General features: G+C 36.0%; 1 protein-coding gene across 1 annotated transcript in view; it reads left to right on the top strand.

Moving 5' to 3' along the window:
* The window catches only part of CAVIN2 (caveolae associated protein 2), a 53265-nt gene extending 39512 nt beyond the window's left edge, over positions 1–13753 (top strand). The window contains exon 2 of the mRNA XM_072120848.1: positions 6270–13753. Coding sequence (XP_071976949.1) covers positions 6270–7055 — 786 coding nt within the window. The 3' untranslated portion in view covers positions 7056–13753. The remainder of the gene's footprint in view (positions 1–6269) is intronic.
* The last annotated feature ends 1163 nt before the right edge of the window (positions 13754–14916 follow it).

The following is a 14916-nucleotide window of genomic DNA, read 5'->3' as shown; positions in this document are numbered from 1 at the left end:
ATTATATGGCGGCACGCTGTATGTATTATATGGTATATGGCGGCATGCTGTATGTATTATATACTATATGGTGGCACACTGTATGTATTGTATGGTATATGGCGGCATGCTGTATGCATTATATACTATATGGTGGCATACTGTATGTATTATATGGTATATGGCGGCACACTGTATGTATTATATGGTATATGGCAGCACACTGTATGTATTATATGGTATATGGAGGCACGCTGTATGTATTATATGGTATATGGCGGCATGCTGTATGTATTATATACTATATGGCGGCACACTGTATGTATTATATACTATATGGCGGCACACTGTATGTATTATATGGTATATGGCAGCACACTGTACGTATTTCATGGTATTTGGCAGCACACTGTATGTATTGTATGGTATATAGGGGCACGCTGTGTGTATTGTATGGTATATGGTGGCACGCTGTGTGTATTATATGGTATATGGCGGCACACTGTATGTATTATATAGTATATGGGGGCACCCTGTATGTATTATATGGTATATGGCGGCACAATGTATGTATTGAATGGTACATGGTGGCAAGCTGTATATATTATATGGTATATGGCGGCATGCTGTATATATTATATAGTATATGGTGGCACGCTGTATGTATTATATGGTATATGGCAGCACGCTGTATATATTATATGGTATATGGCGGCACGCTGTATTTATTTTATATTATATGCCGGATTGTTGTATGTATTTTGTTCTTTGTGGTAGCTCACTCTGTTTTTAATATATAGTACAATGGGAAGCTCTATGTATTTTACATTGCTTTATTTTCACATTAAACCAATATGATTGGGTCTGGTCCTGACACTCCTTTATATATTACATATATGGAGTGGGGCGTCTTTTTATAGCTCGCCTCAGGCAGCAGAAAGGCTAGGTGCACCCCTGTCTGCCAGGTAGCAACAAGTGTTTTGCGTTTAGGTTTAAACACATACAAATTCGGGTAGGAAATACACCAAATGCGTTCAGAATGTCCTTCAAATGGCAATTCAATTGCATCTTGTATACATGGCCTTATGAGTCGCTTACACATTTAATACACATTTCAAACACAATGCAGAAAATGCAAGTCAAGATACATGAGCAATTTTGCCAACATCAAAAATAATTATGTGTTTTGGGTTGCATTTTGCCTAATGCATTTGCAACCCAATGCAAGACGCATGAAAACAAATCATGTAAATGCGGCCTGCATAGGTGCAGGTATTATTCCCATTCTATTATTACTTACATGCACATTTACTTGAAAGTGTCATATTACTAAAAATAAAGTAAAAGGTATTTTCACGTTTTTTAAACATTTGGAAAATGAAAAAATATTTTCTTATATGGTATTTTAAGACAAGATTCTTAAGCCCTTAATGACACCATATTGCGGTTTTATGGTGGCCATTAATGGTACTTCTTTTGAAGCACTGCCTTTCTACGTTGGCACTAGAAGAAGAAGAAGAAGAATAGGAAATAGTCTCCAGTAAGTGCCGGTACCAGACTGTGTTATCACGGCCCAGACCCGGCACTAACACCGGGGATTGGTAAAACTCTAATCCCTGGTGTTTAACCCCTTACACACCGTGGTCAAGCATGACTGCAGTGTGTAAATATATCCCTCTTGTTCAAGCCCAAGTGTGGAATAGGTTAAAAAAAAATTTAATAAAAAGTAAAAATTATTTTATAACACAAGATTAATAAATAAAATCCCCTAATCACCCCTGTTACATATGAAAACCAAATAAAGTATATAAAACACAAAAAAGACATACCGTTTATATGCTCAAGTATAAGCCGAGTTCTGCTGTCCAATTCTAGGCACCGGTTCATAAAAAGGATGCCCTGGAGCTGGAGAGGGTTCAACGTAGAGCCACAAAACTGATAAGGGGTATGGAGGGTCTTGGTTATGAGGAAAGATTAAAACAACTAGATTTATTTAGTCTGTAAAAGAGACGACTACGAGGGGAGATGATTAAATTATATAAATACATGAATGGTCCATACAAAAAATATGGTGGTAAGTTGTTTCAGATTAAATCAAATCAAAAGACGAGGGGGCACTGTCTCCGTTTGGAGAAACCAAGGTTTAATCACCGGAGGCGACAGGGCTTTTTTACTATGAGAACTGTCAATCTGTGGAATAGTCTGCCTCAGGCGCTGGTCACAACAGGGACAGCAGAGAGCTTCAAGAAGGGTCTAGATGCCTTTTTACACCTAAATAGCATTGATGGTTATGTTATATAGAATAGTTTCCCCTAAATCCCTTCCTCATGCAATCCCTTCCGTTCTTTGGTTGAACTTGATGCACAAGTGTCTTTTTCCAACTGTACTATGTAACTATGATACTATGATACTATGATGCTATGATGCTATGAAAAATGTGCTGAAAAACTTCACCTCAGCTTATGCTCGGGTCAAGAAAAAAAAATAAACAGTGTACTCACGTTCTGACGCCCCCCAGCAGGTCCTCTTCTATACAGCAATTCTCCGTCATTGGCTACGTGTCCCCACACTATCCGTCGCAGGGATCATGATGTCTGCCGCTCGGCACACACTATGATATCAGCGAGCAGCTGATGTCACGATCCCTGTGCGGGGACACTGAGCCGATGCCGGAGTATTGTTGTATAGAAGAGGACCTGCCGCGAGGGGAGGGGGGTGTGTGGAAGGTGAGTACACTGTTTGTTTTTTCCTATATTGGGGGCAAGGGCTATATACTAGGGGGCTGGCAGGCTATATACTGCAGGGGGCTGGTAAGCTATATACCACAGGGGGCTGGCAGGCTATATACTATAGGGGGCTTGCAGGCAATATACTAGGGGGCTGGCAGGCTATATACTACAGGGGCTGGCAGGCTATACACTACAGGGAGCTGGCAGGCTATATACTACAGGGGCTGGCAGGCTATACACTACAGGGAGCTGGCAGGCTATATACCACAGGGGGCTGGCAGGCTATATATCACAGGGGGCTGGTAGGCTCTACACTACAGGGAGCTGGCAGGCTATATACTACAGGGGCTGGCAGGCTATACACTACAGGGAGCTGGCAGGCTATATACCACAGGGGGCTGGCAGGCTATATACCACAGGGGGCTGGTAGGCTCTACACTATAGGGGGCTGGTAGGGTATATACTACAGGAGGCTGGGAGGCTATATACTACGGGGGCTGGCTATATACTACAGGGGGCTGGCTATATACTACATGGGGCTTGCAGGCTATATACTGGGGAGGCTGTGACCAATGCATTTCCCACCCTCAGCTTATACCAGTTTTTCCAGTTTTTTTGTGTTAAATTAGGGGTCTTGGGTTATACTCGGGTTGGCTTATACTCGAGTATATGCATCGAGTCTGCATCAATCTGTAAAATACATCTAAAGCAATATTGAACCTGCATGGTGAATAATGTAAAAAAAAACAACATGAAAAAGTCCTGTAATATATCATTTTTCTTCAAATACCCTCACAAAAAATGCGATCAAAAGAAGTTACATGTCCCAAAATGGTACCATTGAAAAAAAACAACCCTTTTCGCAAAAATAGGACCTCAACCCTTTATGCCTCAAAAAGTTATGCCTCTAAAAAGTTGTTGATACTTATATAAATGCTATTTTTTCCAATATTAGTTTTGCTTAGTTTGCTTGGTTTTAACACAGGTAGTGAGGGATAGTGGACGAATCAGTAGGGCTAAACTAGCCAGTAAATTGTTGTCTGTTTTCTTTCTTCTTTCTTTCTATATTTATTCATATTTTTGCTAATTCTTTATGGGAAGGTATTGTTGGAAAAGAATAATACATTTTTGAGGAAAAAAAAAAAGCTAAACCATGTACTATGATTATCTAAGAACATTGTCATCACACAGCATCTCATAGCACAGAGGGATCATGAAGTGTCTGCTCAGCTAGTGCCCGTCCACTCTGCTTAATCTTAGTGACCAGCCTAAACAATGTAAGGAGCCAAAACAACAATAAAACTAGGTAAAATTGTAAAGTAAGGGGTTAAAATTATCTTATTGTGTAAACATCACTAAGGAATTGAAATTTGAGAAGTTTCTTTTATGGGAAAACCCCTTTAAGAACATACACCACTATACCAGGCCAGGCACGCCTTTTAAACAAGCCTTCCAAATCTCCCTACCATATTTAACCTGTGAGAAGGAGGATTTATATCATTGACCAAAATAAGCACCTTTATACAGTAAAATCATATTTAAACCTCCTTCACTATTCCTACATGCAGAAATGAGTTTTCATTATAATTGGGGATAGTGATTTGTGCCCAATTTAAAATGTCTAAGGCTAATATAATCTTCCTTTGGAAGCAATTATTTGCTCTAAGATTAACTAGAAAGTCTTTAGATCACCCAAGTTTCTTTATTAGTGCATTGATTTAGAGTTCATCTGTACCTTTTCATGCTAAAGCACGCCTTTACAAGCGTAGTCTAAATTTAGGTACAAGCTCAAGATAATCTAATTTTCTACTCTGCTGCTAAATTAACTATTAGTCATGCTTGGATATACTCTGTTATACCTTACCCAAGTGCAAAATAAATTCACCATGTTTTAACATATAAAAATAATACCAATGGCTTTCTTCATTTATTTCCGTTACAATTGAACAAACTTTCAACCAATCTTTTTTTATTCTTTTATTGTAATTAATGGTTAATATTAGAATTTCATACATTTAAAGGACATCTACAATCAAAATCAAGCAAAATAAACCAGGGACATTACTCCTAGATCCAGACACCGTGACTGTGGCAATCTTCTTATATTTGTTATACATGGCTTCCTTCCTTTTAAAATCAACTTTAAACATTATGCTTATGAGCCTGAGGGGCTACCCTATTTGCCTTGCGATCTGGGTTTACACTGTCTTCCCCCCTACCGCTCCCTAAGCACAGCAGGAAGTTCCAACTACAATGGTGCTGAGGGAGTAGGGGGAGTACTGTAAAGCCAGATAACAATGGGGCTAGGGTAGTGCCTCAGGATCATACACACAATTTAGATCACAAAAGAGCCATTCAACAAAATTTTAACAGTCGATTTATGATGCTTGATTATGATGTTAGATTTCCTTTAAGACTTTGTATAGCTGCACTATAGACAACCATGTGTACTTTTCGTCTCTGTCATAGTAAAGCATTGCTAAACACTTGTGTATTCACTTTGTATGTGCAAAGAAGATGATCCTACATCCACAGTATGTGTGAGGGGGTAATTTGTGATCTCACACCAAGAATTCCAAGCCATTCTGTGCAACACCTAAGACGCTCTCTGCTGTTCATGCAGCCATACTGCATAGTGAAGGAACATATATGTTGAACCTTGTTTGCAGCTGAAATATTTGTATAAGAACAGGAAGAGTAATATTGAGCTATTGTGGATATATTTCTGATCTTTCTTAGAACATCACTGTGATAGAACTTTTAGGTGAATATTTATGGTTTTTGGACGTTTACCCTGTTCTGTGACTGCACTGTCCTGATCATTACCCAAAAAGGTTTTTATTTGTGTTTTGCTGATTGTTCTTTGTTCCCCTGTGAATACAGGGAGCATCTTATTCGTTTTTGATGGTAGTAGACTGGCTGCGCTTTTGGAGCTCTGCCACAATCCAAACAAATGGGAGGTAGGCTCCAACAGTGCAGCAACAACCCTTGCGGTATATACAGAGTTTTCTCCTTTCAGCTCATTACACTCTTCAAATATCAACTGTTTGGATGCATGGTATTGGACCATCACCAGTCTCCAACATATGGAGATGCCAATAAGTGTAAACTCTTGGACAACCCCTTTAACACTCCTCTGCCCATCACTGTTATAAATAATTATTTCAATAGTCAGTTAATAGCTTTAGTAATTATTAAATTGCTGAGTTAATCAAAACCTTTATTAATTAGGACACATACCCCTTATAGATTCTTGCTGTTTACAGTATTACATGTACATATTTTACATTTTACACTTTCTGTACTCTGTTTTAATATTAAAAAAAAAATCTCATTTACGGTACGCATTTGGACAGTTTATGTAGTCGTGTAAGGGTTAATAATATCGTTATATTTTTTTAAATGCTCAGTTCCCCTTAATTTATAATGATTTATTGCATTTACCATACCTTTCTGTATGTTGATGGCTATGACTATTAAAATCCTGTGTTTTTTATTTGTATTCATATTTTGGTGTACTCTATATTTACTCTAATTACTATTTTTTTCTTTTCTATAAAGGAAGAAAATGAAATTCCTGCAAGTGTCTTTGTGAAAGAGCCAACACCTGTGCCTAGTATAACAGAAGGTCCAGAAGAGCCCACTGACCTGAACAAGTCTCAGGAGGAGACCATGCATACAATTGACCTTTCTTCAGATGATGAAATTAATCATGAAGATGATGGTCATGATGACAGTATGGATGAAAAATTAGGGCCAAGTAGAGCTGAGAAAATGAAAAGGTCCAGCCTAAAGAAAGTAGACAGTCTGAAGAAAGCATTTTCACGTCAAAATATTGAAAAGAAAATGAGCAAGATCAGCACTAAAATTGTGTCCCCAGAAAGAAGAGAGAAAATCAAAAAGTCTTTTACCCCATCCCAAAACAAATCATCAAAGGGATTCAAAGTTCCAATAGGTTTTAGTGTGAAGAAATCCAACGATGATGAAATTCATCCGGAGGGTGAAGGGAAATCCCCTACAGAGGGTGAAGGGATGTCCCCTGGGGATGAAGAAGAAAAAGCTGTGAATGGTCAGGATGACAGCCCAGTGGCTGAGAATCCTCCTGAGTTGCTTCCTAATGAAGAAGTAAAAACAGTTGAAGTCTCAATAGATAAAGAGCATAAAACAGAAGAAGATGTGAGGAAAAATATTGAGTTGTCTATTGTTGAAGACGAGGAGGAGAATAATGCAGACTTTGAATGTGAGAATCCATTTAGCACTGAGTACAAGCCAAAGCCTGGGGAGCTAGAAGAAGCTTACGAAGCTCCTACACAATCGACTGCTCTACAGATAGACCAAACCGCATAAAATTGTCATAGCGTGCAGTCATCTGGCTAAAAGTTGTGATTTACACAGTAATATACAGATCCAAAATAAAAACAAGTTTATGTGTGAATAGATAAGTTTAGTTGAAAGCAATCCAGTTAGGAGAAGGACTATATCCGTTATCCAGTAAGCTAGAGAGCAGATAGGATTCTTTGTTTCATAAATGGTTTTGGAAAATGTATATATCTTGGAAAACTAGATAATAGGACATTGACTTGTTCATATTGATAAATCTGTTTCCTAGCTATCTCTATATCTATGTGATAAATATGTACTCTAAAACATACATTGCATTACATTGGTTATTTTTGTGTTACTAAATATTACTTAACATGCCTTAAGAGTAGATGGGGGTGTTAAAAACAATATAAACACCTATATGTAGATGGAGTGACCTGATACATTATCTGGATATTATTTAGTCGACACAAATTAGGTATCAGTCACCTTTCATGGTGATCTGACTTATTTCAGTAGAATATATGGGACCACCTGTCTAGGGAACACCTGTTTTAATAGAGGCAGTCAAATACATTAATGTGTCCTAATTTTCCTATATAATTATTAACAAATCAAGTGAAAGAAAGAATAATATATAGTATATTTTCAAGTAAACTTCTTATTGTCTAGTTATAGTTTTCCTCTTTACTTTTATTGTTTTTCTTCCGTATCAATGTTTTTATATGCTAAGTAAGCAAGCAAGACTCATTGTTGGATATCAGGTGTAACAACTTTATGTAAAGGTCCTATACAGCTAATATAAGGGCTCCCTGTACTTTTTTTTAACATACTTCTGCTTTGGTCTGAGTCACCATTATTGGTTATCAATTATGCTTCTTTTACATAATGATAACAAGTATTAAGAGAACGACACACTTATTTTTGAATGGAATGTTGTAACATAAATCATATGTTGGTAACAGAGTTCTTGTAGAATCTATAAAGCGCTACAGAATTTGATGGCGCTATATAAATAAAGTTTATTATAATTTGTAGAATATAATCTTTTGAAAAGGATCTAAAAAAAGAGTCTAAGACCATTTGTTTGGGATTCTTTTCTTTCTATATTCACATTTTTTGTAGCTATATTTCTTATATGATTCCTTATACCAATGGACAACATTCCTCAACTCCTTTGACCTGTGAGCCCCTTCATTTATTACTACTATTAATGTTGTATGAATGCTTAAGGTTTACAAATCTTGAGAAAAATGGAACACTATTAGCGGAAAACAAAATCTTTAAAATCCTTCTATTTGTAGTCAAATAATAATAGAGAAATCCTAATATTCTGAATGAATGATTTACATATTTATTTTGTTCATTCAATGGCTTAAAGCAATTAACATTATATAGATTAGAAAGTATAGATGTTCTACTGAATGATACATAAAAGAGATTTGATGTACTTTTTATTATAGCTAGAGACATATATAGCACTGCACCTTACTCTGCTTTATACACATGACTATTTTATAAATTCTCTGTTTATATATTGCTGTTGGATGTATAGAACATATTCTATCCACTAGTGACTACTGTAGAGGATTTGGAATGTTATATTAATAAAGAATAATGAGAAGATATTCCTTCCATGGGGGGAGTATGTGTGAGGATTACAGAATTGTCTATGCAAGTTATATTCATAGAAACATACAACGAGAGAAGTTGAATCTACATCTGTAAGAAGGTTATGTAATATTTCATCTACTTTATGTTGCCCTAGAAATGTTATCCGCTACCCTCAAACCATGAAGCACATGTTCCCTAGATACAGTATACAATGTCAGATAGACATTCATGGAATAATAGCCTTTTTACAGAATGTGCATCTTTCCAAATCTTGGTTTTTATGTTTTGAAGTACAAAATGCAGGTGTATGGAAGAACTGGATATGTATGTATGGTGATAAGTGGACTGTGATATTTTAAATATGCTAATTAAAAAAAAATCCACAAAATACAAGTAGTCCAGTCACCAGCCTAAATAGGGAAGGCCCCTTTATTATTAGAGTCTGGGGATCGGATCTCCCACTTGAAGCTCACTTGAAGGGAGAAAAAAACAATACTGGGAAGTAGTGACCAGGCCATGATATTAAAGGGGTTGGAAACTTTATCTCAAGTTTTTTGTAATGTGTGTGTGAAGGGCAGGATAATAGGTAATTTACCAATATACACTACTTATAGTTCTGCAGCCCTTTCCTAATCTGTATAGTGAAGTCTCCAGTCTTTTACCTCATCAGTCAGACATTCCTGTCCGTAAAATGGTCGGAGATGGAGGGTCATATGATCTCTAACTGGTGATAGTTTATGGACAGATGTATATCACATGACCCTCCATTTGTGGCCATTTTATGGATAGGAGTGGTCAGCTGATGAGGTAAAAGACAGGAGGCTTCACTTCACATATCAAGAAAGCCAAGCAGAACTATTTATAGATGTATATTGGTAAATTACCTAATATCCTGTCCCCCAACCACCCTTACCACACCCATTACAAAAACATGAGGTAAAGTGGCCAAACCCTTTAATGTCATATACACACATACATAATTAATGGGTATAAATATGTAAGAAGCTATTTAAAATAAAAGAAAACCACTCTACATGTGATAAAATAAAAATTCAACAGCATTTACACTTCTGCTGGGGATAATCATTTATGTTCATTTGGCCCTCCTGGTTTTAGTTTACAAGTGGATAACACATGATTTTTGAATCTATTGAGTACCAAGGTGCCCAATCAGTTCCCAAGCAGTAACATGTTGTACTACTGGTATCATGGCTCAATTACTATTGGGTCTAGTGGTGACTTATTGTTTTTTTGGGCGGGGCTAGAAGAGGGAAGGTGAGTGCTTTTTGTTTTTTGTTTTATTACGTTTGTAGTTTTGTTATTGTATTTTTTTTTTGTTGGGATAAAATATCACTCTGGATGTGTGTACTGGAGAATTTCCAGACACTACTTTACTTTAGTTCTTATCAGGTATAGGGGTATATAATGGAATAAGTTACAGTTAAAAGTAAAATATGCCCATCTGGGCACTCACATTTAATTTAATTCATTTGCCATATGTAAACATTTTTTTTTTAATATCATCCAATTGAAGAAAAGTTCCTGAATGAAGATAATTTCTCATAAATGTAGTCATGTTGTCCCTTAGAAATGAGATAGCTTCCTCAGATATGACCACCTCACATTTTAGCTGCGGTGGCCAGACATGCGCTATTGAGCCCTGTCTGACCACCTGGCTTCAACGTTCATTACCACACGATGGCTGTGGGACCTGCAGTAACTCCCAGACATTTCATATACAAAAACCTTTTGTTTCTTTGTGCAATCACTCCAGCAGAGGTGGCCGTATCCAAGGACACAGTCTTGTTTCTAGGGACCATATCACTACATTTATGAGAAATTATCTTCACACAGGTAAAAAAAATTTTAATAACATCTAATTGAAGAAATCTTTGTATGTGGCAGATTAATGAAATTGAATGTGGATGCCCAGATGAGAATACCCCTGGCTGATATTGGCTGTTTTCTGGAGGCCAAATGGTAATTTTCTTCTTCTAACAATCCTTTTATTGAATTTTCATAACACACACATATACACACAATTTCTAAAAGACATTTAAAACCATATTAACTGCTTTGTTTATTATAGATAATGTAGAAAATAACTTCTTTATGGAACATAGGCACATTAACTAAACTGTATTAGTTAAAAAAAAAATATATATATATATATATTTTATTACATTGTGCCACCCGGCACCAGCAAATTCACAACTTGATTCCTACAAAATACATTTTTAGCTGAAAAAATATTTAACATTATTTTATATAAACAATAACAATTGAAATATCTTTAAAAAATACCAAATTAATTAAAGGCACCATAATCTATTTAGATGTTAAAATTAACTCTTAAGCTTGAAATCTAACACTTTAAGAAATGCACAATGGGAAGAACTTTTTAGTCGGTTCTTCTGAGTGTTACTTGATGTTTTATAAGCTTCCCACAAAGTCTCTGACCCTTGATGTTATTAATAGATTCATAGTAGATAAGCATGGAAATAGACGCATGGCCATCAAGTCCAACACATAAGTCATAGAATGTTGATACAGAGGAGAACTAAAAAATACTGTACAAGGCAATTGGACCAAATTAGGGGAAAAATTAATTCCCTACCCCAATATGGCAGTCAGAATAACACACTACAAAAATAATGAAAATAATATTCCAATCTACTTTTCAAAAGGGAAGTGAAAGGCCTAAAATGCACAGGGTAACAAATGTCTGCAAAATTAATACCAAACCATTTAGTATTTTAAAAAATATTCAGGCACGTACTGCTTCATAAATTCCTTTTGGAGTTTGGAGTTTTTCCGGTTTGAACACTGACATATATTAGAAGTCTGGAAATTCCGGTGATGTATTTCTACTGTGGTGATAAACTAGTTTTATTTAACCATACTAAGGCACTGTTTAACTTCCTGTTAAATTCAACTAGATCCTGGACACAAACTATAACAAAATGCCAGAACAGTGTACAGACTTTAATATAAACTAATTAACTGTATTTGGATTGCAATTTGGTCTATAATGATTATTACTAATTTTATATGTCATCCCTAAAACATATAAAGAACACACTAGGGGAAGAACCCGCCATACTGGTAGTGAAACACTGAATTATTATTATTATTATCTAAAAAAATATAAAGATTTATTCTACTGCTGGCTATTTTACCTGTTGTAAAGGTTTTTTTCTGAGTTGTTTAGCAGTGTCTAGTGGACTGACTTCAGTGTATGGTTATTTCCATCAATAAGGTTTAGATAAGTTTACATAAGATATTGTAAACTGGGGATAACCTATATGAGGGCAGACCACAAATAAACTTTCTGTTCATTTAACTTTATGTAATATTAGTAAAATAAATGACATTGGAAAATGATTGATTAACAACACATCTATCAAGAGTATCGCAGATCTCATGATTACTCTCCCAACCGAGACTGACCAAAAAAGTCATGACTACTACTCATGATTGCTACCAGCATCTTAAAGCAATTAACTTTTTAGTTTTTTCTTCAGTTTTAAATGGATTTCTTTTTTCTAAAAAATTGGGGGAGTATCTGTTATATTTCTAGTTTTTATGTCAGTCTAGTTCCTTTTTCCTTGTTTCTTTGTATGATTTGCCTTAGGTAGATTTTCCTTGTGTTTAATGGGACCCTGTTCCAGTTTTTCTAACATTGCTCCCGGGTGCGGAGGCGGCAAAAGGAAAATGTTTTTGTGCAAAAATGTCACAAAGTTGGTTGTGCTGTTACTTTCGTTCGGTTTCACCACCTGAGATCAGATGAGCTTTTGCACATTTTTTTGTGACTTTTTAAAAATTGCATATAGTCAATATAATGAACATGTGACTAGAGATCTGGAATTATAAGATAAATAGAGTGAGTTCTGCTGGAGTCATGCACCATGAGTTGCGATGAAAATAAGGAAGAGTTACAAAAAAAGTGCAAATTCACAACTGCTCAAACATTTGAGACTTTCATGTACTAAGATGAAAAAAAAGAGTTGTGTATTATTTAATATTATAGTTCACGCAAACCATTTATTTTATTTTATAATATTGTTTGCCAAATATGCAACAAAACTATAAAATGTAGCACATCATCAATGTGGAACAACTTGGCCTAGTGTAGTCTTCTGTACATAGATGTCATTTTTATTGTGTAGTTGACTTGTATAGTAGGTATAGATTGACATGTCACTGTGCTAGTTAAGCTTAGGAGTTAAGCTTTTATTTTACCACAGCCAGGGTTGGCTCCAGGTTTCAGAAAGCCCCTGGGCAAAAGAGCCACAGTAGACCCCTTTGCAGTGAACTCACGTAGCAGCAGTAAAAATTCAGAAACTAAAACAGTTTCCTGTTCCGTAAAATATTCCATAGTTTATCATACCAAACAGTCCCCTCATGCTTATTTTACATATACCCCCCCTCACCCTCTATGGATTCATTAGATACAGCCCCACTAACCACCATGGATTACTTTTGTTCAACCCCCAGCAGCTCCAGGCCCCAGCACTTGGCCAGGTTTGCCCAATACTGTTGCCGGCCCTGACAGCAGCACATAAAATTAAAGCTGAGCTCCGATTGTTTGACATGTCCGACTAGAACAGTACTGCCCTTAGACAGTTTTGATAAATTAGGGCACATGAGATTTTTTTTCCTATGTGAGTCCTACTATGCCTTCTAATGTTCCAATGAAAATGACAAGTGTGCAAATGTTGAGATATACACTAATGTGAATAGTTCTACGTTGCCATCTATGTTTTATATTGAATAACTTGTGACTTATTTTGTGAGTAAATACAGAAATGCTGTATGTTTTATTTGTAGAATCAAGTTATGTGTCATTCCTTTGGTTGTAATGTAATTGTTATCATCTGGCTTGTTAGGCATTCTACTAAATATAAGTTTCATATTCTTTTTTCTGTCTAGCTTACTGCTCAGTTGTGAACGTGCATGAAACGATCCGCAGATTTTATAATGCCAAGTTTGACAAGTTTCCATATATGAATATATTTTTGTATACCTATAGTTCAGCACTTCTACACCACCTGTAACAAGCAATATATTGTAAATAAATCACAAATAAAAATTCTAAGGTTTTTGAATTTTTCTTTCTAAATTAATGTTTTAATATGCAGATGACAAATTGCAGACAATCTATTTATAACAAGAAACTTTTCTAAAATGTCAGCTGTTTCCAACCACTAATATCTGAAATACAGCCAGTATCTAGACCACTCTAGGTGATGTCTGGTGGATTCCAAAACAACTCTTTGTCCCACCACAGACAAACATTACATTTCTTAATGCCATTGTATGAACTGTTAATTTAGTAAATAAAGTTTATAAGAAATAGTAAACATTCAGATATTCATATTCATATTCAGGGTAACTCCACCTTTTTAAAACTGGCTATTTTTAAGTTAGGCCAATCCCTTGGGAGTTCAACTGTGAGGGCCATCCTCATGGCTGTTTCTCAAGAGTGTGTCTTACAGTATTATTGACATACATAAGGTTTTCACATGCTGTAGACATCCGGTGCCAAATAACTGAGGTATCAGGCCAGATTCAGTTCGCTGACCTTGTGTTTAAGATTTATGATAAATACTAGAAAAAGGTTATTCCAGAAATGTTTTAGTGTTTGTCCTTAAGTTAGTTCAATCACTTATGCCACTTCAGTGCCACGTGGGTATGGAAGGGTGTGTAGAGGGCCCTCCACCCAGCGGTATAGCATTACCCCTTAGTTTCTGACAGGAATGAATATGGAACTGGCTTTTGGCACATACATAACATCAATATGCATCTGTTCTGTAAAGCAGACTGTGACTCATCCAGTCACCAGAACAGCTATAAAGCACTTTATTATAACTATAGCCCCACACATAGACATAATTTATGTTTAGCAATCAAAAAAGGACAAATATGGAAACAAAATGCAGGAGATAATAATAAATCAAAACCTGAATAATGGACAATACCATACTTCCTCTAGTGACATGGCAATTCGGTCTAGAACAACAATGATAACTAAACAATACTGTAATCCAAGATTCTCGCACTAGAGAAAATGGTAAATTATTTTGATTCTGTAATGTTGTGTACATATGTACAGTCTAAAAGGGAAGTCTCAAACACATCAGGAGAAATTATTACACAAACAAACATGTATTTTGACCAATACCATGTGTTTTGCCAGTTAACTGCATAAACAGGTAAATGTAGAGTTTTGGTCAAATAGCATACAAGTTCAGGGAGGAGTTTCTCCTGT

Source organism: Engystomops pustulosus, chromosome 8 (genome assembly GCF_040894005.1).
Source record: "Engystomops pustulosus chromosome 8, aEngPut4.maternal, whole genome shotgun sequence".
NCBI classification, from domain to species: Eukaryota; Metazoa; Chordata; class Amphibia; order Anura; family Leptodactylidae; genus Engystomops; species Engystomops pustulosus.
This window is presented reverse-complemented; position numbering and strand designations above follow the sequence as displayed.